The following is a 26,639-nucleotide window of genomic DNA, read 5'->3' on the forward strand; positions in this document are numbered from 1 at the left end:
GGCTTTTATCGAGGATGGATAGAGATGTCGTGATGCTTTAAGCACTGTTTTGATGACTACATCATCGCTGCTGAAAAAAATCAAGGGAGGATTAAGTGCTGACTGGTTTGAAGTGTTTGTGTTGACTTACGTAAGATATACTCAGAGCTGTCCGTGTCGTAGTCATTATCCTCTGGAAAATGGTTGATCCGAAAACAGCTCCCTTTGTTAATACCTGTGAAGAACCGAAAAGAACTGTAGTATGAATGTAATAGAGAGATTTAACCACCTGTGCAGAGAAGAAATTAGTATTTTGAGGCAAAGGTGTTGTATGTATATGTCGCAGACATGAACGAGCGAAGCTCTTCAGCATCTAACCATGTCATTTAGGTTCTTCAGACTTTTTTTTTGAGCAAATGCTTCAGGGTAACATTAGCATGGCTAAAACATTCCAGATTCAGACCCCCCACGCGCCTTTTTAAGCATTTTTCTTTTTTTTGCCTTTCAGCTTCTGGGGGGGGGTCGACCTCCCAGACTCCCCTAATTACAGCCCTATTATCCCCCTGCCACTTTAAGCATTTTTTAAAATGCAGATATAATTGACAGTAGGGCTACACAATATGGCCAAATAATCACATCTCATTATTGTCATATCAATATGATATACGATATGACTATGATTTCACACAAAGTGCAGCAACAGTGAACATTAAAAATTCTTAAACAGAACAGTAATAATAACACACTCATTTTGCACCCATCATAAGGATACTGTGCCCTCCAAAAGTATTGGAACACTTGGTGTTTCACACATTTTAATTTGTTTATGCCAAATACAAGAAATACAAAAAACATAAAGAATAAAAATTTCTCAAATTATCTTCCTCAAACTCAGACTAAAAGCAAATCTCTAAAACCTGATAATACTTGTAATAATAATCAGTTTTATTGCCAGTTTTCTTCAGATAAGTCAGGGGATGGAAACATGAACATTTCCAAGTCACTGAATATGTCTAGGACTTTATTTACATCAGTTATGAAGAAATACAAAAGTTTCTTTCACGAAAACATCAAATCTAGGCTTACAGCTCAGATGTACTTTCTGGCAAATTGTAGCTGAACTATCAGGTCTTCTTTTTAAGAAAATCCTCCTCTACACCACTTCATCAGGGAGCTGGATTTTATATTTTTAATTAATTTACAACAAGTTGTAGAGATTTTCTTTTTGGAATTTAAGGAAGATAATTTTAGATTTATTTATCACTGGTGCGTCACTCAGACAGCAAAATTATGAAGGTTATTTAAAAATAAGTCCTTCAGAGAGCAAAATTAAGAGGTTACACAGGTTTTATACAGAAAAGAGGAGGAGTAAATTGCCTGTATTTCTTTCAGCCTGAGTGTCTTCACCTTATATCTCATGAATCAACAGCTGCCTGCTCGTTTACAATCACTGGAGAAACAGGTATTTATATAAGGCAACCCGACTCTGTTGTTTTCTCTGGGCCCCTCCCCAATCAGACCGGGAGTGACATGTTTAGCCGCATGTTCTCCTTGAATTGCTGGCTGTCTGAGTGGTGTCCAAAAAATGAGGTGGGCTTCATTGATAATTGGCAAAGCTTCTGGGGAAAACCTGGTCTTGTTAGGAGAGACGGCATCCATCCCACTTTAGATGGAGCAGCTCTCATTTCTAGAAATCTGGCCAATTTTCTTGGATCCTCCAAACTGTGACTGTCCAGCGTTGGGACCAGGAGGCAGAGCTGTGGTCTTATACACCTCTCTGCAGCTTCTCTCCCCCTGCCATCCCCTCGTTACCCCATCCCCGTAGAGACGGTGCCTGCTCCCAGACCACCAATAACCAGCAAAAATCTATTTAAGCATAAAAATTCAAAAAGAAAAATAATATAGCACCTTCAATTGCACCACAGACTAAAACAGTTAAATGTGGTCTATTAAACATTAGGTCTCTCTCTTCTAAGTCCCTGTTGGTAAATGATATAATAATTGATCAACGTATTGATTTATTCTGCCTAACAGAAACCTGGTTACAGCAGGATGAATATGTTAGTTTAAATGAGTCAACACCCCCGAGTCACACTAACTGTCAGAATGCTCGTAGCACGGGCCGGGGCGGAGGATTAGCAGCAATCTTCCATTCCAGCTTATTAATTAATCAAAAACCTAGACAGAGCTTTAATTCATTTGAAAGCTTGTCTCTTAGTCTTGTCCATCCAAATTGGAAGTCCCAAAAACCAGTTTTATTTGTTATTATCTATCGTCCACCTGGTCGTTACTGTGAGTTTCTCTGTGAATTTTCTGACCTTTTGTCTGACTTAGTGCTTAGCTCAGATAAGATAATTATAGTGGGCGATTTTAACATCCACACAGATGCTGAGAATGACAGCCTCAACACTGCATTTAATCTATTATTAGACTCTATCGGCTTTGCTCAAAAAGTAAATGAGTCCACCCACCACTTTAATCATATCTTAGATCTTGTTCTGACTTATGGTATGGAAATAGAAGACTTAACAGTATTCCCTGAAAACTCCCTTCTGTCTGATCATTTTTTAATAACATTTACATTTACCCTGATGGACTACCCTGCAGTGGGGAATAAGTTTCATTACACTAGAAGTCTTTCAGAAAGCGCTGTAACTAGGTTTAAGGATATGATTCCTTCGTTATGTTCTCTAATGTCATATACCAACACAGAGCAGAGTAGCTACCTAAACTCTGTAAGGGAGTTAGAGTATCTCGTCAATAGTTTTACATCCTCTTTGAAGACAACTTTGGATGCTGTAGCTCCTCTGAAAAAGAGAGCTTTAAATCAGAAGTGTCTGACTCCGTGGTATAACTCACAAACTCGTAGCTTAAAGCAGATAACCCGTAAGTTGGAGAGGAAATGGCGTCTCACTAATTTAGAAGATCTTCACTTAGCCTGGAAAAAGAGTTTGTTGCTCTATAAAAAAGCCCTCCGTAAAGCTAGGACATCTTTCTACTCATCACTAATTGAAGAAAATAAGAATAACCTCAGGTTTCTTTTCAGCACTGTAGCTAGGCTGACAAAGAGTCAGAGCTCTATTGAGCTGAGTATTCCATTAACTTTAACTAGTAATGACTTCATGACTTTCTTTGCTAACAAAATTTTGACTATTAGAGAAAAAATTACTCATAACCATCCCAAAGATGTATCGTTATCTTTGGCTGCTTTCAGTGATGCCGGTATTTGGTTAGACTCTTTCTCTCCGGTTGTTCTGTCTGAGTTATTTTCATTGGTTGCTTCGTCCAAACCATCGGCATGTTTATTGGACCCCATTCCTGCCAGGCTGCTCAAGGAAGTCCTACCATTATTTAATGCTTCAATCTTAAATATGATCAATCTATCTTTGTTAGTTGGTTATGTACCACAGGCCTTTAAGGTGGCAGTAATTAAACCATTACTTAAAAAGCCATCACTTGACCCAGCTATCTTAGCTAATTATAGGCCAATTTCCAACCTTCCTTTTCTCTCAAAGATTCTTGAGAGGGTAGTTGTAAAACAGCTAACTGATCACCTGCAGAGGAATGGTCTATTTGAAGAGTTTCAGTCAGGTTTTAGAATTCATCATAGTACAGAAACAGCATTAGTGAAGGTTACAAATGATCTTCTTATGGCTTCGGACAGTGGACTTATCTCTGTGCTTGTTCTGTTGGACCTCAGTGCTGCTTTTGATACTGTTGACCATAAAATTTTATTACAGAGATTAGAGCATGTCATAGGTATTAAAGGCACTGCGCTGCGGTGGTTTGAATCATATTTGTCTAATAGATTACAGTTTGTTCATGTAAATGGGGAATCTTCTTCACAGACTAAAGTTAATTATGGAGTTCCACAAGGTTCTGTGCTAGGACCAATTTTATTCACTTTATACATGCTTCCCTTACGCAGTATTATTAGACGGTATTGCTTAAATTTTCATTGTTACGCAGATGATACCCAGCTTTATCTATCCATGAAGCCAGAGGATACACACCAATTAGCTAAACTGCTGGATTGTCTTACAGACATAAAGACATGGATGACCTCTAATTTCCTGCTTTTAAACTCAGATAAAACTGAAGTTATTGTACTTGGCCCCACAAATCTTAGAAGCATGGTGTCTAACCAGATCGTTACTCTGGATGGCATTTCCCTGATCTCTAGTAATACTGTGAGAAATCTTGGAGTCATTTTTGATCAGGATATGTCATTCAAAGCGCATATTAAACAGATATGTAGGACTGCCTTTTTGCATTTACGCAATATCTCTAAAATCAGAAAGGTCTTGTCTCAGAGTGATGCTGTAAAACTAATTCATGCATTTATTTCCTCTAGGCTGGACTATTGTAATTCATTATTATCAGGTTGTCCTAAAAGTTCCCTAAAAAGCCTTCAGTTGGTTCAGAATGCTGCAGCTAGAGTACTGACGGGGACTAGCAGGAGAGAGCATATCTCACCCGTGTTGGCCTCTCTTCATTGGCTTCCTGTTAATTCTAGAATAGAATTTAAAATTCTTCTTCTTACTTATAAGGTTTTGAATAATCAGGTCCCATCTTATCTTAGGGACCTCGTAGTACCATATTACCCCATTAGAGCGCTTCGCTCTCAGACTGCGGGCTTACTTGTAGTTCCTAGGGTTTGTAAGAGTAGAATGGGAGGCAGAGCCTTCAGCTTTCAGGCTCCTCTCCTGTGGAACCAGCTCCCAATTCAGATCAGGGAGACAGATACCCTCTCTACTTTTAAGATTAGGCTTAAAACTTTCCTTTTCGCTAAGGCTTATAGTTAGGGCTGGATCGGGTGACCCTGGACCATCCCTTGGTTATGCTGCTTTAGACGTAGATTGTGGGGGGGTTCCCATGATGCACTGTTTCTTTCTCTTTTTGCTCCGTATGCATCACTCTGCATTTAATCATTAGTGATCGATCTCTGCCCCCCTTCACGGCATGTCTTTTTCCTGGTTTTTTCCCTCAGCCCCAACCAGTCTCAGCAGAAGACTGCCCCTCCCTGAGCCTGGTTCTGCTGGAGGTTTCTTCCTGTTAAAAGGGAGTTTTTCCTTCCCACTGTTGCCAAGTGCTTGCTCATAGGGGGTCGTTTTGACCGTTGGGGTTTTTCATAATTATTGTATGGCCTTGCCTTACAATATGGAGCGCCTTGGGGCAACTGTTTGTTGTGATTTGGCGCTATATAAGAAAAAGGTTGATTGATTGATTGATTGAAATGCAGCTCTTTTTTTTTTCTTTTTTTTTTTTTTTTTTTTTTTTTTTGCACGTGCCATGACATATCAATCATCTGTGTGCAATCAGATTTCAAGGGAGTCCAGTGCAAGCCTGACCTCTGCTCTAGCTCCACCCATGCCAGGAAGTGATCAACATTTGATGTTTCCTGTTTCACTGTGGACTCAAAATTTGGCATTTCCTGTTTCAGTGTGAACTTGTCACTGAGTTCCCATAAGATTCCATGAGATCTCATCTGTCAAACCAGGAAGTGTCGATCCAGGAAGTGTTTGACATTTCCTGTTTCATTGTGGACTCAAAATTTGGCACTTCCTGTTTGGGACTCATTGTACATGAGCGAGCTTTCCGCCGCTGTGTATCACTTAATTCGCTTGTATATGTCCAACAAAATAAATATGGAGGGTAGGGGAGGAATTACAACCCAATTCCAATGAAGTTGGGATGTTGTGTAAAATGTAAATAAAAACAGAATACAATCATTTGCAAATCCTCTTCAACCTATATTCAATTGAATACACCACAAAGACAAGCTATTTAATGTTCAAACTGATAGACTTTTTTGTTTTTGTGCAAATATTTGCTCATTTTGAAATGGATGCCTGCAACACGTTTCAAAAAAGCTGGGACAGTGGTATGTTTACCACTGTGTTACATCACCTTTCCTTCTAACAACACTCAATAAGCGTTTGGGAACTGAGGACACTAATTGTTGAAGCTTTGTAGGCGGAATTCTTTCCCATTCTTGCTTGATGTATGACTTCAGTTGTTCAACAGTCCAGGGTCTCCGTTGTCATATTTTGAGCTTCATAATGCGCCACACGTTTTCAGTGGGCGACAGGTCTGGACTGCAGGCAGGCCAGTCAAGTACCCACACTCTTTTACTACGAAGCCATGCTGTTGTAACATGTGCAGAATGTGGCTTGGCATTGTCTTGCTGAAATAAGCAGGGACGTACCTGAAAAAGACGTTGCTTGGATGGCACCATATATTGCTCCAAAACCTGGATATACCTTTCAGCATTGATGGTGCCATCACAGATGTGTAACTTGCCCAATGCCATGGCCACTAACACACCCCCATATCATCACAGATGCTGGCTTTTGTACTTTGTGCTGGTAACAATCTGGATGGGTTTTTTCCTCTTTTGTCCAGAGGACACGATGTCCATGAGTTCCAAAAACAATCTAAAATGTGGACTCATCAGACCACAGCACTTTTCCACTTTGCGTCTGTCCATTTCAAATGAACTCAGGCCCAGAGAAGGCGGCGGTGTTTCTGGATGTTGTTGATGTATGGCTTTCGCTTTGCATGGTAGAGTTTTAACTTGCACTTGTAGATGTAGGGACGAACTGTGTTCACTGACAGTGGTTGTCTGAAGTGTTCATGAGCCCACGCGGTAAGATCCTTGACACAATGATGTTGGCTTTTAATGCAGTGCCGCCTGAGGGATCAAAGGTCACGGACATTCAATGTTGGCTTTCGGCCTTGCTGCTTACGTGTAGAAAGTTCTCCAGATTCTCTGAATCTTCTGATTATATTATGGACTGTAGATGATGGAATCCCTAAATTCTTTGCAATTGAACACTGAGAAACATTGTTCTTAAAGTGTTCAACTATTTTTTCATGCAGTTGTTCACAAACTGGTGATCCTCACCCCATCTTTGCTTGTGAACGGCTGAGACTTTTGTTGGTGCTCCTTTTATACCCGATCATGACACTCATCTGTTTCCAATTAGGTGTTCTTTGAGCATTCATCAACTTTCCCAGTCTTTTGTTGCCCTGTCCCAACTTTTTTGAAATGTGTTGCAAGCATCCATTTCAAAATGAGCAAATATTTGCACATTTGAGCATTAAATATCTTGTCTTTGTGGTGTATTCAATTGAATATTGGTGGAACAGGATTTGCAAATCATTGTACAGTATTCTGTTTTTATTTACATTTTACACAGCATCCCAACTTCATTGTAATTGCGGTTGTAAATGACTTTTACTGTAGTCTACCACAAAGGATTTCGAAACTGTTCTGTTTTCACCTCAAACCAAGTCACAAAACATCTGAGGACAACCAACATGGATCTGAGGTCCTCAAGCCCTCATGCAGCTTCTGTTCAAAGAGCCAGCGCTCCGTTCCACTTTTAAGAGAATAAAACATTGGCACATTATGAATATTAAAAGGTTCAACTCTGAATTTAAAATACGTCTGATTGTGCTACAGTGCTGCCACGTCACATCTGTGTTTCTTGCCACTGTACGCTGCTTTTAAGCAGCCTGTGAGACCTAGTGTACACACACTGCAGACCTATGTGTTCAAAAATGACAAATTATAAACATAAACTCCACAATGCAGCATGAATTCTCGTTTCCACACTGCAGTGAACTGTTTCATATCTCTGTAATCCTGTTTTACTGCCAAATCTGCAAATGATGCATAGATTCATTAAAATCCAAAGAAAAAAGTTGAGGTTTAAGGTTTGCGATTGTCCTGGATCAAAACTAAGAACAAGGCTTTCACTGACCTTCTGGACTCAATCAACATAAATGTACCATGAATGTGTCAAACCTGTGCATTCTTGTGTCTGGGTCTTCAGCGTTTGTATTCATAAGAAGACAGTAGCGCTTACAGAGTAATGAGGTCACTGGACAGAAGTGTTTGGTGATGCCAATATGACTGCAGGAGATTGAAAGTCCAAGCCTTTACAGACCTGGTGCCTCCTGTCTCACTGTATGGTTGTGAGACTTGGAAGCTAAAAAGTGTCTTAGGTCATGTTATTAAAAGTGACCTAAGACATCGTGCCTTAGGGCACTTTTTAGCATCTCTTCAGATGATCCTGTAGTGATTTTCAGTCAGATGAACAGTTACTCAGGGATACTAAGATGAGTATCACTTGCATTGTGAGGGAACATCAGTGATGACATTTTGGCCAGGTGGCGACATATTTCTCTGCACATGATCCAGCACATAGGTGCCTCACTGTCCAGGATCCCAGTGGCTCGAGAAGGCCAAGGGGACACCCATGTTTCATCTTACTGCAGCCAATGGATGGTTACATTTGAAAAAAGAAGGACAGGTTTCAGTCTAGGTGATTGCCATCCAGGACTAAAGGCGTTTCCACGGTGTGGTGGATGCGGCGATATACTGCACCAATACATGCTCCCAGATATGACCTCAAATTAAAACGACATATTTACAAGCAGATTTTGATTTTTTTATTTCAACTCCATTGTCGTTTTGAACAAGGCAAAATTACAAAAACTGTAATTACTTATGGACCTGACTATATACTTTATCGTACCATGTCCCCTGGTACGACTATTTCACTTAAGAGGTTGTGGCTGGTCTGGAATAGATACTGTTGGGAATAAAAGTAAATACAGGGACAGAAAAATTTAGCAAAGCAAATTCCAAGAAAAGCTGTGCAGTGTTTGTGCGATATCTGAGACGTGCACAGCAGTGATCTCATTGATTGACAAATGAGGTGCAAATATTGACTGCATGAAACCTTAAACGCATGAGTCACACACCATTTATGGATAGTGGATAGTGACCTGTAGTCACACAGGCCAAAGAGAAACAACATGAATTCCTTACTGCTCCCATTTCAACAGTATTTAAAAAGTCATTTATATATTTTTTGAAAAGGCTACCAGGCTTTGTTGGAATTTTTAATAACATGTCAATTAAATTTATTTATAAATCTCAACATTCAAAGGGTTTGATGCAAAAAGCATATAAAATCATATAAATCATGAAAAATCATGTGATAGTACAAAAGAAATGTCACCAATAAAACTGCATTCTTTTTAAAATAACAAATATTTTCAAACAAATTAACAAAGAAACCATATCAAATTGTTAAACTGTTAAAAGTTTCCAGTAAAAAGAGTTTGAGGTACTTACAAAAATCTCAAACAAACCTACAGTGAATATTCGCTGCAAAAACAGTCAATAGCAAGCAGTGGCTAATTCTAAGCTCAAGCATACAAAGTGGGTTTTCAGACTTTCAGTGTCAGACTTTCTTACTGTTAGCAGCCCGTTATTTTGTTTTTTTAATTGCATGAAATAAGAAGGTTCTGCAATCCATAAATTCCCCCTTTGTCCCAACAATGCAAAGTAAATCAGCAGGCAGTGATCACAGAGTAAGAGAAGGCACATAAGGTTTCAAAAGATCTGCCAAGTAAGAAGGCACTAGACCATTCACTGTTTTGCATGGTTGTAGCAAGCCCTTACTGTCTGATCTCTCATGACCAGGACACAGATGAAACAAGGCTATTTATTTATATAACTAAATTTACTCTTTTTAATAAGAACTCCAGCAGCAGGATTCTGGGCCACTTGTTGACTTCTATATGTCAGGCCAGAGAATTTTAATTTAATTTAATTTAACCTTTATTTAATCAGGTTAGTCCCATTGAGACCTGGACAACTGTAAAGTTTCCAATTCACCTGACCTGCATGTCTTTAAATATAAAACATTGTAATAACCGGTTCATCAGTAGGTGAGACATATTCAAGAATCAGTCCCTTTGCAAACTTAAGTTAGTTTGTGTTTGTGTGTGTGTGTGTGTGTGGGGGGGGGGGGGGGGGGGGCATTTTGGAAACAGTTGTGTATTTTGTTTTATTATTATTATTTTTACTGTGATAATTCATACAAGTATCTACTGAAACTGTTAGTTGGCCACAATGATGACACTGTCAGCCGGGCAATGGCTCAAAATCCTTAATCTTCATTCAACTTGCCTGAAATTAAAATTAACACTTTTCCTCAATTTATATATCACCACTTCAACATTAAAGTTACACTTACAGTGTTGCTTAAAAAATTGAACACTTTAATACTGTTAAAGGGGGGACTCAGATATTTTTTAACCTGGGCTCTATATTTGATGTTTTGAGGTTCATCTTTTTACCAGGAATAAAACCATTTTAATCAGTGCACTATTCATTTCGAATGCAAACATCATCACAGGCTAATGAGCTGCATAATGTAATTGTAAGGGGCAACTTAAAAACACTCACAATACATCGCTTCTCATTGAGCACTGAGAGAGTCTCAGCGGTGGTAAACGTGCTGATGAGGGGCTCAGTCCCATTGTAAGCAGAAGAATGACCCCCTCAGTAGCAACTGACTTATAATGATTTAGTCCTGAGTGCTGAATGGGGAGCGTCAAACAAAATGAGGCTAAAGTAAGGCACTAACTGTATAATCAGTCTAAAGTTTAAAGACATTTACAGAGTTAAACATGCAGATCAGTTGGGATCCTCTCCATGTTACCAATCATTCCTAATGACATTTTTGATGTTTTGGTGGGATCAAGAAGTGGTTTACGTTGAAGGTTTTAGCTTGCCCCACAGGCCTACATTGTGTAGCTGTTTAGCCAGTGATGGTGATAGCGTAATTACTCAGTACTGGACTGATTAAAATAGTTTTTGTCCTGACTAAAAAGCTGAACCCAAAAACCTCTAAAAATAAGGCCCAGGTTGGAAAATGCCGGTACTCCTCTTTAATATAGACGTACCATCTCCACTCCATATTTTTTGAGAGTATTGTACATTTAAAGTGACACAGGTGCTTCTGTTTGATTGTTTTAGCTGACTGTAAAATTCTGAGAAAATCCAGGTGCAGAAATAAAAAAAAAAGTTTTATTTTGAAGTCATACAAAAGGTGACAATGTCATAGAAAAATAGAAAGTATTAATAATAAATAATACACTAAAGACTAGGAAGGTAATGAGGAGGGGATGGAGAGGCAGAAGCACATACACACAGAGCTCAGTGGGGGGAGAATCTCCCCAGAGTGTGAGTAGAGCCCATCTTTTATTACTCAGCATAGCTTCACCATGGCAACCTCCTCACGGCAACCCAGAATCACATTTCTAGCTCGGCTTCTCAGAGGATGCCTCTGACATCTTACAAATGCATTCTTCAGGCAAACACACACTCATCCATGCACACACACACACACACACACACCTTACATCCCAGAGATGCTCACATACTTCAAGAAAAGCAGTGTTGAACAACAACAAATCTGCAGAACTTGTCTACTTGCAGTTGTGCAGAGACGTCATTGTTTTAGTGCCAATCCACCAATCAGGATGAGCCACTGGTGAGTGAGAGTTCTTGTTTCACTTCAGGATGAGTGGCTGCAGAACAAGACCTCTCTTTGTTTCTCTTTAAAAAGCTCTTTTGACATCGTCACTCACCTTCTGTGACGTTCTTTCTCCTTCTACAAGACACAAGCCACAGTGCCTGTTTATCTGAAACACACAAACGAGTGTTGTGTCTCCGAATATAATGACTTCCTCTTTTACCTACAACATGATCTTTTGATCACAAAAGACACCACAACAAAAAAACTGAAGTGACATTACTGATTGTTTTTATTTAGAATTGTGTTCACAACAGTGCATTCCTTTGCCTTGTTGAATAGTGCCTGTGTAACTGTATTTGTATAACTACAAAAACGAACAAGATTAAAAGTGATGCCACATCCACATTATTTAGGCTGAGAAACTGGGCTGTGATGGCCCTGAGAGTGAACAAGGTGTTTGTTAGAGGAATCTGTGATCAGATGACTCACCATCTGTGGTCTATTGACCCTTGACCTGCTTACAGAGGAATCAAAGCACTTTGTTCCTCCAGACCTACATCTTGTCCCACGGCATTTATGGTGGAAGATGGTTCAGTCCTGACTGTTGCCTCTACTGTACTGTCACATGGGGCCAGACACTTTGAGGCTGATACTCCTGCTGAGATGTCAGACATCTCCAGTACCAGAGTTCATATGGCTCATTCTCCAGTCAACTGTGAACCACCAAATGTTGGTGAGACTGTGGCATAGGAGCTGAGCAGGCAGCGATGCTGTTCTCCTGGCTTTGCAAACAATCTTTGCTTCAATCTGAGAGACAGGTATCATCCCTACAGGCTTGGAGAATGGACTTGTTGCCCCAGTCTGGAAAGGAAAAGGTGATTGCATGGACTGTAACAATGTAGGGGTATTACACTGCTCTCTGTGCCAGAGAAGGTGTTTGCAGGAATTATTTTTAATAAGAATCATTTCCAGCTACTTGCTGCTCAGTTACCAGAACAGTCTGGCTTCAGAACTGAACCATCAACTGCATTGTAGTCCTGTGAGTACTCAAAGAATGCAAGCATTAATGCTAGCAGTGGTTCTTTGCAGCCTATGTTGATTTTGGCAAAGTGTTTGATTCAGTTGATCGGTCTGTTCTCTGGGAAATCCTAATAATTCATGATATCCCCAAGAAGCTACTAGACATCATAGCCAGTTTATACACAAATACAGTGGGGCAAAAAAGTATTTAGTCAGTCCCTGATTGTTTAAGTTCTTCTACTTATAAAGAGGAGAGAGGTCTGTAACTTTATCATAGGTACACTTCAATTATGAGGGACAAAATGAGAAAAAAAAATCGAGAAAATCACATTGTAGGATTTTTAACCCCTTAACGCCCATTGTCGCATATATGCTACAATCTCTGACTCAAATATGCAACTTACCAAATTGACCTGTATGCCTGTTGTCGCAAATTTGCAACATACCATCATCATTATTATAACATTATAACATAAAGTCATTACCAGAATACCCAATATTACTATCTAGTTTTTGTGCAAAAGTGATATTAATAATCTCAACATTATTTACCATTTACTTAAACGCAAAAACACACACAAAACATTTTTTATATATACAGCTATATAAATTTGGGTGTTAAGGGGTTAAATAATTTATTTGTAAATTATGGTGGAAAATAAGTATTTGGTCAATAACAAACAAGCAAGATTTCTGGCTCTCACAGACCTGTAACTTCTTCTTTAAGAAGCTCTTCTGTCCTCCACCTGTTACCTGTATTAATGGCATCTGTTGGAACTGTATAAAAGATACCTATCCACAACCTCAAACAGTCAGACTGCAAACTTAACCATGGCCAAGACCAAAGAGCTGTCGAAGGACACCAGGAAGAAAATTGTAGATGTGCACCAGGCTGGGAAGAGTGAATCTACAATAGTCAAGCAGGTTGGTGTGAATAAATCAACTGTGGGAGCAATTGTAAGAAAATGGAAGACGTACAAAACCATTGATAATCTCCCTCTATCTGGGGCTCCACGCAAGATGTCATCCCGTGGGGTGACATGATCATGATCATGAGAACGATGAACAAAAATCCCAGAACTACACGGAGGGACCTCATGAATGACCTGCAGAGAGCTGGGACCAAAGTAACAAAGGCTACACACTACGCAGAGAGGGACTCAAATCTTGCAGTGCCAGGCGTGTACCCCTGCTTAAGCCAGTACATGTCCAGGCCCATCTGAAGTTTGCAAGAGAGCATATGGATGATCCAGAAAAGGATTAGGAGAATATCATGTGCTCACATGAAACCAGAATAGAACTTTTTGGTAAAAACTCAACTTGTCGTGTTTGGAGGAAGAAGAATGCTGAGTTGCATTCCAAGAACACCATACCTACTGTGAAGCATGGGGGTGGAAACATCATGCTTTGTAGCTGTTTTTCTGCAAAGGGGACAGGACGACTGATCCATGTTAAGGGAAGAATGAACGTGGCCATGTATCATGAGATTTTAAGCCAAAACCTCTTTCCATCAGTGAGAGCATTGAAGATGCAATGTGGCTGGGTCTTCCAGCATGACAATGATCCCAAACACACCGCTCGGGCAAGGAAGGAGTGGCTCCGTAAAAAGCATTTCAAGGTCCTGGAGTGGCCAGGCCAGTCTCCAGACCTCAACCCCATATAAAATTTGTTGAGGGAGTTGAAAGTCCATGTTGCCCAGTGACAGCCCCAAAACATCACTGCTCTAGAGGAGATCTGCATGGAGGAATGGGCCAAAATACCAGCTTCAGTGTGTGCAAACCTGGTGAAGACTTACAGGAAATGTTTGATCTCTATCATTGCCAACAAAGATTATGTTACAAAGTAGCGAGCTGAACTTTTGTTATTGGCCAAATACTTATTTTCCACCATAATTTACAAATAAATTCTTTAAAAATCCTACAATGTGATTTCCTGGATTTTTTTCTCATTTTGTCTCTCACAGTTGAAGTTTACCTATGATGAAAATTACAGACCTCTTTCATCTTTCTAAGTAGGAGAACTTACACAATCAGGGACTGATGAAATACTTTTTTGCCCCAATGTACATATACACGCGTGCACACACATGCACACATGCACACACAAATGCAAACACGCCCGCACACACAAAACAAATCCACTGCACTGTAAGCCGTCTGGAGGCTGTTAGCAGGATGTTAGAAGAAAATTGGTTGATTGATTTGATTGCTCGCTATCGAACGTTAAATTAGGTTTATTGATTTTATCTTGTTTTTGGTGTACTGCTGCTTGCACATTTGTGTTCTTGAAATTGTAGTTCAGGGATCAATTTATACTTGTATTAGGTATATGTATAATTTTATATACATATGTACAATTTTAATTTTTGGTTAAAGGGGTAGGCATTTATAATGTTTTGCTTCTGCCTACACGCTTTCGGGTACATGGATGCATTGTTGGATTATTTTCTCTCTTTCTTTGTATGTATAGGAAATGTCAAATGTTGACCACATCCTGGATCCCAAGAGGCGAGATCTCGTAGGATATCACGGGAATTGAGTGGTATGTTGAGACTGAAAGTGTAAATGCCAAATTTTGAGTCCACAGTGAAACAGGAAATGTCAAATGTTGAACATATCCTGGCATGGGTGGAACTAGAGTGGAGGCCAGGGTCGCACTGGACTCCCCTGAAATCTGATTGGACACAGATGATTGACATGTCATGTCACCACACATCACCACACATCTGGTTGAAAGAGCTGCATTTTGAAATCAGTGATGCATAGGTGGCCAGGTAGGGGTCAGTTGAAGAATTACACAGGGTCAAAATTTTAAAATGCTCTGATCAAATTGAAAACTACATCACATTACTTGTCTGATTAAAAAGAGTCCAAAAAGGTATAGTTTGGGCTATCTATATGACTGAATGTTATGGAGTTTTCGGGTAAAAACAACAAGAATGGTGACAAAGGTCAGTTTCAGTTTGTACAGGAGTCAAAAGGTGAAGAGTTGCTCTAATTTTGGTAACAAGTGAATTAGGATTAATAAATGGAATAGTTTTGACAGTGCTGAATGATTGGTCTCCAAAGTAAAGGTCAAACAAGGTCAATGTGCATTGGATTCTATGACATGTGTTACCTTGTAACATGGACTAAGCATGACACATGATGCAAACTGTTACTTTTTTAAACCCGATTAACTCCACTGAAGCTGACCTTTGTCACCATGCTTACTGCTTTTACCTCATAACTCCATAACATTCAGTCACAGATTGTCCAAACTATACCTTTTTGGAATCTTTATGATCAGGCAAATAATATGGTGTAGTTTTCAATCAATTCAATCAATTTTATTTATATAGCACCAAATCACAACAAACAGTTGCCCCAAGGCGCTTTATATTGTAAGGCAAGGCCATACAATAATTACGTAAAAACCCCAATGGTCAAAATGACCCCCTGTGAGCAAGCACTTGGCGACAGTGGGAAGGAAAAACTCCCTTTTAACAGGAAGAAACCTCCAGCAGAACCAGGCTCAGGGAGGGGCAGTCTTCTGCTGGGACTGGTTGGGGCTGAGGGGAGAGAACCAGGAAAAAGACATGCTGTGGAGGGGAGCAGAGATCAGTCACTAATGATTAAATGCAGAGTGGTGCATACAGAGCAAAAAGAGAAAGAAACAGTCAGTGCATCGTGGGAACCCCCCAGCAGTCTTAAGTCTATAGCAGCATAACTAAGGGATGGTTCAGGGTCACCTGATCCAGCCCTAACTATAAGCTTTAGCAAAAAGGAAAGTTTTAAAGCCTAATCTTAAAAGTAGAGAGGGTGTCTGTCTCCCTGATCCGAATTGGGAGCTGGTTCCACAGGAGAGGAGCTTGAAAGCTGAAGGCTCTGCCTCCCATTCTACTCTTACAAACCCTAGGAACTACAAGTAAGCCTGCAGTCTGAGAGCGAAGCGCTCTATTGGGGTGATATGGTACTATGAGGTCCCTAAGATAAGATGGGACCTGATTATTCAAAACCTTATAAGTAAGAAGAAGAATTTTAAATTCTATTCTAGAATTAACAGGAAGCCATTGAAGAGAGGCCAATATGGGTGAGATATGCTCTCTCCTTCTAGTCCCCGTTAGTACTCTAGCTGCAGCATTTTAAATTAGCTGAAGGCTTTTCAGGGAACCTTTAGGACAACCTGATAATAATGAATTACAATAGTCCAGCCTAGAGGAAATAAATGCATGAATTAGTTTTTCAGCATCACTCTGAGACAAGACCTTTCTAATTTTAGAGATATTGCGTAAATGCAAAAAAGCAGTCCTACATATTTGTTTAATATGCGCTTTGAATGACATATCCTGATCAAAAATGACTCCAAGATTTCTCACAGTATTACTAGAGGTCAGGGTAATGCCATCCAGAGTAAGGATCTGGTTAGACACCATGTTTCTAAGATTTGTGGGGCCAAGTACAATAACTTCAGTTTTATCTGAGTTTAAAAGCAGGAAATTAGAGGTCATCCATGTCTTTATGTCTGTAAGACAACCCTGCAGTTTAGCTAATTGGTGTGTGTCCTCTGGCTTCATGGATAGATAAAGCTGGGTATCATCTGCGTAACAATGAAAATTTAAGCAATGCCGTCTAATAATACTGCCTATGGGAACCATGTATAAAGTGAATAAAATTGGTCCTAGCACAGAACTTTCTATATGATTGGAGCACCTTTTAATTCTGACACCTGTGTAATTCTTCAATTGACCCCTACCTGGCTGTCTATTGAAAATTCAAGTGGCCAATAAGTTTTTTTCAAAAGAGTTCATGTCTATGGATTATTTCTACCAAATTTGATGTTTGTATCGACATTTGCAGGATTCCACTCTAAATATTCTCTTATCTGCTGCACTATATATGAGATGTAAGATGCTGCTCCTCAGTATTTCTCAGCTGCCCTCAAAAGTATTGGAACACTTGGTATTTCACACATTTTAATTTGTTTATTCCATTTCAAATACATATTTTCTAAAATTATCTTCCTTAACTAAAACTGAAAGCAAATCTCTACAACTTGATATAAATTAATTAAAAATATGAAATCCAGCTTCCTGATGAAGTGGTGTAGAGGAGGATTTTCTTAAAAAGAAGACCTGAAAGTCCAGCTACAATTTGACAGAAAGTACATTTGAGATGAAAGCCTAGATTTGATGTTTTGGTGAAAGAAACGTTTGTATTTCTTCATAATTGATGTAAATAAAGTCCAAGACATATTCAGTGACTTGGAAATGTTCATGTTTTCATCCCCTGACTTGTCTGAAGAAAATTGGCAATAAAACTGATTATTATTTACAGGTTTTATCAAGTTTTAGAGATTTGCTTTCAGTTTGAATTTGAGGAAGATAATTTTAGAAATTTTTATTCTTTATTGTTTTGTATTTCTTGTATTTAAAATGGCATAAACAAATTGCAATGTGTAAAATTCCAAGTGTTCCGTATCTTTTGGAGGGCACAGTATCCTAACCTTATGATGAGTGCAAAATGAGTGTGGTATTATTACTGTTTTGTTTAAGAATGTTTAATTTTCACTGTTGCTGCACTTTGTGTCAAATCATAGTCATATTGTATATCATATTGATATGACAATATTGAGATACAATAATTTGGCTATATTGTACAGTCCTACTGTCAGCTAGCTGAAAACTTTGAATATTACTTTACCTCTACGTTAAAAAAATGGGGGAGGGGGGGTTGAAAAGGCTGTAATTAGGGGGGTCAGCTGAAAGGCAAAAATAAAAAATGCTTAAAAAGGTGGGGGGTATGGGGGGCAGAGCCCCTCCAGAAGCTGAAAGGCAAAATAAGGAAAATGCTTAAAAGCTGGGGGGTCTGGGGGCTCTGAAAGGTCTGAGTCATGCTCATGCTCCCAAGAACCATTATACTGAAAAAAGTCTGAAGGACCTAAAGGAACATGATTAGATGGCGAGGAGCTTTTCCAGGCATGTGAGAGGCAAACAAAGAAAATTGCTTAAAAAGGCGGGGGGTCTGGGGGGGGGGGGGGGGGGGGGGCGGTGAAGTTGGATGACAATCAAACGGAACGCTGATGGTACGGGACCTACACAAACAATGAGGAACCGTCAACACAGAAAGCACAACAGAATACAGAAGAATTGATTTTGTCATCAGGATTCTTTCACATTTTTCAATGGTTTGAAAATTCTGCCGGCGCTCCAGCTACAGGCACAAAGTTGGACGATGGTTAAACAGTGTTTCCAAAAGTCAACGTAAGTCCAGATTTCTTGTTTTGTTTTGGTTTCGGTGTCCTTTATTAGTGCTGTGTGACTGGGGCTTAAGGGAGACATCAGCCACCCTCCCTGAGGAAATCCATTTTGGCTGCTTGTACCTGCGATCTAGTTCTTTCGGTCATGACCAAACTCTCATGACCATAGGTGAGAGTAGGAACAAAGACTGACCACTAGATCGAGAGTTTTGCCTTTTGGGTCTGGCCAATCTCCTGCTTCATTGTCCTTTCACTCGTGAAAAAGACCCCAAGGTACTTGAACTCCTTCACTTGGGGCAAGAACTCATTCCCAATGTAGAGTTTGCAATCCATCATTTTCCTGCTGAGAACCATGGCCTCAGCTTTAGATGTGCGGTTCTCATCCCTGCCGCTCCACACTCAGCTGCTAACAGACCCAATGAGTGCTGGAGGTCACAAGCCCAGCCCATGAAGTCAACAGGACCACATCATCTGCAAACAGCAGTGATGAGACCCTGAGCACACCAAATTGAAGACCCTCCTCCCCGACTATGCCTCGATATCCTGTCCATGAATATCACAAACAAGATTGATGACAAGGTGCATCCCTGGAAGAAACGAGACCAACTTCCTGCCAACAACTTGAACACAGCTCTTGCTTTGTGAGTACAGAGATTGGATGGCCCTGAGAAGGGACCCCCTCACTCCGTACTCCCACAGCACCTCCCACAGCATCTCCAATCATCATACCCAATCATATGCCTTCTCCAAGTCCATAAAACACATGTAGTCTGGATGGATATACGCCCAGGCACCTTTCAAGATCCTTGTGAGTGTGAAGAGCTGGTTGGTTGTTCCATGGCCAGGACGGAACTCATATTGTTCCTCTTCAATCTGAGGTTCAACTATCGGCCGATCCCTCCTTTCCCACAAAATAAAATAGACTTTACCAGGGAAGCTGAGTAGTGTGTTACACCTGTAATTGGCGCACACTCTCTGGTCCCCTTTCTTAAATATGGGGACCATCACCCTAGTTTGCCACTCCTTAAGTACTGTCCCAGAAGTCCACGCAGTGTTGAAGAAATGTATCATCCAAGACAGTCCCTTCACATCCAGAGCCTTCAGCATGTCTGGGCGGACCTCATCAACTCCCGGGGCTGTGCCACTGCAGAGATGTTTGACTACCTGACCGACTTCCACCAAGGAAATTGATGATGATCCCCCATCAGCTTCCAGCTCTGCCTCTTTTACAGAGAGTGCTCCAGTATGATGCAAGAGTTCCTCAAAGTGTTCCTTCCAACTCCTGATTACCTCCTCAGTTGAGGGCAACTGAGTCCCTTCCTTATTGTATACAGCTTGGATGGTACCCCGTTTTCCTCTCCTGAGGTGCTTCATGGGCACCTGAGGAGCTTCACGGGCCATGAAGCACCTTGGTTCCGACTGCAAGTCCTTCTCCATGGTTACTCAGAACTCTTTCCACACCCACTGCTGTGCCTCTACCACAGCAGAGACTGCCACCTTTTGGCCTCTCAGTACCTTGCAACTGCCTCCGGAGTCCTCCGAAATAATGTATCCTGGAAGGAATCCTTCTTCAGTCGGATGGCTTCCCTGACCACTGGTGACCACCACGGTGTTCGAGGGTTGCCGCCCTTGAAGCACCTAAGACCTTCAGGCCACAGCTCCCTGCTACAGCTTCAGCAATGAAAGGTTTGAACATTGCCCATTCTGGTTCAATGCCCCCAACATTCACAGGAATGCCAGAAAAGCTCTACCGGAGGTATGAGTTGAGGATCTGTCGGACAGTGGACTCTTCCAGATGTTCGCAGTTCAAAGATTCAAGATTCAAAGATTCAAAGAAATTTATTGTCATATGCACAGTACAGAAGAACATCTTACCTGCACTAGCCATTTTAGTTTACCAGGTCTGTCCAAAGTCCTCTCCCACCCTCTGATCCAATTCACCACCAGATTGAGAGTTGACGGCTCTGCCCCTCTCTTCACCTGAGTGTCCAGAACATGCAGCCTCGGGTCAGACAGTATGATCACAAAATCGATCATGGACCTTCAGCCTAGGGTACTCTGGTACCATGTACACTTATGAGCATCACTATGGTTAAACATGGTGTTCGCTACAGTCCATGACTAGCATAGACGTTCAATAGCAAATGACTGTTTGGGTTTCGAGCAGGAGGCCATTCCTCCCAATCACGCCTCTCCAGGTGTCTCTGTCATTGTCCACGAATGCTTTGAAGTCCCCCAGCAGAACAATGGAGTCCCCCCCTGGAGCCCCATGCAGGACTCCAGTCAGGGACTCCAAGAAGGCCAAATACTCTGAACTGCTGTTCGGTGCATACGCACAAACAACAGTGTTTTCTCCTCCACCACCCAATGGCACAGGGACGTGGCCCTCTCATCTACCGGGGTAAAATCCCATGTAGCGGTGCTCAGCCAGGGACTTGTGAGTATCCCCACACCCGCCTGGTGCCTCACACCCCATGCAACTACAGAGAAGAATAAAGTCCAATCCCTATCAGGGAGAATGGTTCTGGAGCCAAGGCTGTGCGTGGAGGCAAGGCCCACCAGATCCAACTGGTAGTGTTCCATCTCTTGCCCAAGCTCCAGCTCCATCCCACACAGCAAGGTGACGTTCCACGCCCCCACAGCTAGCCTCTGCCGTCTGGGTCTGGTCCATCAATGTCCTCGACTTTCACTGCTACCCATGAGACAGCGCACCTAACACCAGCGGTTCCTCCATTCTTAGGGAAACTTGCACTTGTGTTAGCTTAGCCCCACATCTGGTAACATTACAACATATGCTGCCTTTCATACAGTATCATACGAAAGGTTAAGCACAATATTTTGCATATAAATTTCCACATGAATGTGTAACACGTTTCACATTCAGCATTCAGAAAAGCACATTTGGGTTATGAATATTGTTAGAATAAGAATACTATTTATCAGGCTTGTTTTTCTAGTCATAAGATTCACCATTTTTAAAACCCCATGATCACAGCCTTCTAGCTGATGAATACGTGTGATATGTACAGATTTTTGTAGATTACGTTTTGTTCATTTTACTAGGGTCTTTGTTTGTTTGTTTGTTTGTTTTTGTGAAGATAACCTAAATACGAGGGCTGTCAATAAAGTTACGGTCCTTTTTATTTTTTTCAAAAACTATATGGATTTCATTCATATGTTTTTACGTCAGACATGCTTGAACCCTCGTGCGCATGTGTGAGTTTTTCCACGCCTGTCGGTGACGTCATTCGCCTGTGAGCACTCCTTGTGGGAGGAGTCGTCCAGCCCCTCGTCGGAATTCCTTTGTCTGAGAAGTTGCTGAGAGACTGGCACGTTGTTTGATCAAAATTTTTTCTAAACCTGTTAGACACATCGAAGTGGACACGGTTCGAAAAATTAAGCTGGTTTTCAGTGAAAATTTTAACGGCTGATGAGAGATTTTGAGGTGATTCTGTCGCTTTAAGGACTTCCCACGGTGCGAGACGTCGTGCAGCGCTCTCAGGCGGCGTCGTCAGCCTGTTCAAGCTGAAAACCTCCACATTTCAGGTTCTATTGATCCAGGACGTCGTGAGAGAACAGAGAAGTTTCAGAAGAAGTCGGTTTCAGCATTTTATCCGGATATTCCACTGTTAAAGGAGATTTTTTTAATGAAAGACGTGCGGACTGGTCCGCGCGTCGGGACGCAGCCGCCGCGACGCTCCGCCACAGGAAAAACACCTCTGTTGAAAGCCTTAAGGACAAGTTGGAACATGTCCTGCCTGTTAAACAATTTCTCATATACTCACTCCACTGAAAGCCATCAAAAGCCGCCTGGATTTTACAAATGGTTATCAACACGGAGGTGTTTCTCCTGTGCCGCCGCACCGCGTCGGCTGCATCCCGACGCGTGGATCCGTCCGCACGTCTTTCATTAAAAAAATCTCCTTTAACAGTGGAATATCCGGATAAAATGCTGAAACCGACTTCTTCTGAAACTTATCTGTTCTCTCACGACGTCCTGGATCAATAGAGCCTGAAATTTGGAGGTTTTCAGCTTGAACAGGCTGATGACGCCGCCTGAGAGCGCTGCGCGACGTCTCGCACCGTGAAAAGTCCTTAAAGCGACAGAATCACCTCAAAATCTCTCATCAGCTGTTAAAATTTTCACTGAAAACCAGCTTAATTTTTCGAACCGTGTCCACTTTGATGTGTCTCACAGGTTTAGAAAAAATTTTGATCAAACAAAGCGCCAGTCTCTCAGCAACTTCTCAGACAAAGGAATTCCGACGAGGGGCTGGACAACTCCTCCCACAAGGAGTGCTCACAGGCGAATGACGTCACCGACAGGCGTGGAAAAACTCACGCATGCGCACGAGGGTTCAAGCATGTCTGACGTAAAAACATATGAATGAAATCCATATAGTTTTTGAAAAAAATAAAAAGGACCGTTACTTTATTGACAGCCCTCGTATTAGAGGTAGAGTTTCAAAATGAAGCTCTCCTTCAGCCTACACTGTTTTGACACTAAAATTGTTTCATTGTGAAGATTATTCAGAAAAATATGTGAAGAAAAACAATGGGTCATATATACAGCAGATTCACAATATTCATAGCTGTTCTGCAAAAGAAGAAAAATATAAAAACACAAAGTTCACAGCAACAGTCCTTGAAAGTCCTTGCAAAGTCCTTGAATGTTGCACAGTCCTACATAGAATATTTCCCCAGCTGCCCACGCCCATCATAATTAAAATTCTCCATCAGAAATATGTTTCAGACATGCAACATTAGTTTTTTTTTTTTTTTTTTTTTGAGAAGATATTTCAGCACCACAAGCTGTGGACAGTTCCACGCCAAGCTGACTTGATGACGCATTGACAGCTATTAATGACGTTTTACAGACTCCAATCAATTGACTGATTCCTTTGATTACCTTTTAATGAAACACTCACGCGCATGCGTGCACGATGTGCACAAACAACAAAGGACTGCTCGCTCACGCAGACGCGTAGCACAGCCCAAAACTAGTCAAATACAACACTTCCTAAACGGATCAACTGGATTTCATGAAGCAGTCAGTCCAAAGGGCGCCGCTCTCTGGTTCAGATATTTCTAAGCAACTTGGCAGAGGGACGTGTGTGATTGTGCGCGCAGAGACAAGTGTAATTTCCTTTCGCCGACACACCCAGAGGCTTGGCTATTATTTATTCTGTTCATTTGGCCCTAATGCAGCTGCTCTGACTCCATCTTGTTCCGAGGAGAGATCATCTCTCAGTTGCAAAAAAAGATAAGCAAAGAAAAGAAACAAATATTAACCTTCCCCATTGAAAATAAGATGACATTGTGAGTTTAACTAATTTTTTAAATCAAAAGTCGTTTTACAAAACTCTTCCAGTTCAGTAATTGTAGCCAGTATATTGTGATGAACATTTTAAAAAATCACGGAAGGAGTTGCAGGACATAAAGACCACTTTTAAAATGAAGGGGACAAATTCTCCTCAGAGGATAAAATCAAAAAAAAACTTTTTTTTGGGGGGGGGGGGGGTCATTTTTGTGCCAACGTGTGACACATTTTTGCCTTTTTCACTGTCAAAGTGAACGATTTTATTTCTTAAAGCATCATTACGCACGAAGCGCATGGCGACGTTTGCGCGCACCGGCGTCCTGTACAGATTCCGGCTTTATAAGTTAACGCACGTAAAAGAGACGGTGCCAACTAAACCATTTAATGTACCTCGTGTGTCGGAATAGCATTTCGGGATGATGTGATTCTTTCTTGACGTGAAAAAAGTTGGTGAATCCTTCCTAACTAATCGCCTGCAACAGCCAGATGGTGTTTTTACCTTCGATACAACAGATCCTCCAAAGCCCGGAGTGCGTCAGGTCGCCTTTCACCTTCTTGGTTTGGATCTGGGTCTCGTCTGTGGTGACATTGGTGGCGTTGCAGATGTAAGCCCGCGAGTACAGCCAGTAGTCGGTGCCGATGGCGATGGTCATCAGGCTAAAGGCGGCGAAAGCCCCCACGATGGCCAGCAGAGTCTGTACCCCACGATCACACCATGCCATGGCGTCTGGAGCCTCCACGGCAGTTACGCATGCGGCGTTGATCGCACGATGCTCCGCGCGCGTGTTTAAACCCCCATCAATCAAAGCAGGCAGAGCTCGCGCTCCAAACTTCACTTTGTTCTTTGTCTTTTCCGTCAGCGGGTCAGATTTGCGCCACAGGTGGTAATTTGCAGCCCTGGAAATTCATTCTTTCAGTTTTACCATCATTGTCGAAGTTTCTGTGAGGGTCGGTGTGCAGCACGCACACAGAAGTCTTCATGATTTATTAAAGCGCGCGGATGAAGGCTGCAGCATCCACAGCAGACCACACCTTCAGCCAATGAGAAGCGTCTGCGTTCCTCAAACCAACATTAAAGAGACTTTCTGTGAGAGGCTTCATATTATGGTTTGGATTTGAGTACACTACTCACGTTTATTAAAGGAGCAGGTACAAACTTTAGGTTATGTTAATGAACGAACATAACTGTGTATAAATGTTTGTTTTGATACTTATGAGTATCTTGAGTATTTTAGCAGTTTTCCCTCACAATTAAAATCCACAAAATAACCCAAATCCAGATTATAGCCCTCAAGTGTGAAAATTACACCATAACAAAACAGCATCAATTTGGCATTGTCCTGATAATCCTGTCAGTTCTGGGGTATACCCTGCCATTCAGCAACAAAGGCCTGTCTGAGCTGTGTAACTGTCCATAGAGACTGCTCAAAAGCATGAATTCGCCTCCCAAGAAGGTTCCAATGTTCAATCGGGTCAAGTCTGGGGACCTGGCTGGCCACTCCATTACCTCTATACCTTCGTCCTCAAGGAAGTCTGATACCTGTGGCATACTGGAAGTCACTCTGGTTGGAATGAGCCATAGCAAAGCAATTCCTCAGGGGTGACTGGGAGATGTACAGATCCAGATGTGGCATAGTAACTCTGTGTCTACCTTGACCTGGTCTTCTGGAATATCCATGAATTTCCTGGTAACGAGTCCAGAGTCTTGAAACCAGACTATGCACTATGCGTAGTCATTCTGCAACCTGACGTTGGGACAGACCATCCTCTGCCATCAAGGTGGCCCACCTCATTCTCCCCCAGATGACACCTCACTGCTTCCACGCATGTCAGAATGCTCAACAGGAGCTTATAGATATCCACTGCAAGCAAAAATGTGTGATGATATCACTTATTTCTGCCATCCTTATATAAGGGTGAAATGTGCGATAACTCAAAAATGAGTTCTACTGTGTGTAGTTTTCACTGTCGGCTTCAAACACACCATGGACTCTCAAGATATACTGGTTGTAGCTTCCCCACCCCCGACCACACACGCACACGCACACACACACACACACACACACACACACACACACACACACACACACACACACACACACACACACACACACACACACACACACACACACACACACACACACACACACACACACACTTTTCAGTAACATCAACATTTTTCATTCAAACCTTGTTTTCAGCCTGAGATACCCACATTATTTTATTATTATTCATTTATTCATTTTCTATACCTGCTTGCTCCAATCAAGGGTCACGTGGGGGGGGGTGTGGGGGGGGGGGGTCGAGCCTATCCCAGCAGTCATAGGATGAAAGGCAGGGTATTGCAGGGTCATATACAAACTCAGTCACACCCCTCCGTTTAATTTAAAGTTTCCAGTTCATCGAATCTGCATGTCTTTGGAAGTGGAAGAAAGTCAGAGCGCCCAGAAAGAACCTACGCAAGTACGGGGAGAACATGCAAACTCCACACAGAAAGGACCAGGCAGGAAGTGATCTCATGACCCTCTTGCTGTGAGGCAGCAGTGCTAACCAATAAGCCAGTTGTACTATTATTATTATTATTTATTTTAGGTCACTGGTAAGCATGCAATCTCACAATCATACAACAAGTCAGGTAGCACCAGGATCCTAAAGAATTGGACTCCTGGAAACATATTGACATTGCTACACACCTCTGCCCAGTGACCTCATGACTCCATAAGCTCTTCCCAGGCGTC

General features: G+C 41.5%; 1 protein-coding gene across 1 annotated transcript in view; it reads right to left on the reverse strand.

Moving 5' to 3' along the window:
- LOC117525807 (voltage-dependent calcium channel gamma-4 subunit-like) overlaps window positions 1-24,849 on the reverse strand; it is a 61,010-nt gene extending 36,161 nt beyond the window's left edge. The window contains exons 1-2 of the mRNA XM_034187739.1: window positions 24,401-24,849; window positions 131-214 (exon numbers count right to left, since the gene is read on the reverse strand). Of these exons, the coding sequence (XP_034043630.1) occupies window positions 131-214; window positions 24,401-24,623 (307 nt within the window). The 5' untranslated portion in view covers window positions 24,624-24,849. The remainder of the gene's footprint in view (window positions 1-130; window positions 215-24,400) is intronic.
- Window positions 24,850-26,639: the final 1,790 nt, after the last annotated feature.

The sequence above is a fragment of the Thalassophryne amazonica genome, chromosome 15 (assembly GCF_902500255.1).
Source record: "Thalassophryne amazonica chromosome 15, fThaAma1.1, whole genome shotgun sequence".
NCBI classification, from domain to species: Eukaryota; Metazoa; Chordata; class Actinopteri; order Batrachoidiformes; family Batrachoididae; genus Thalassophryne; species Thalassophryne amazonica.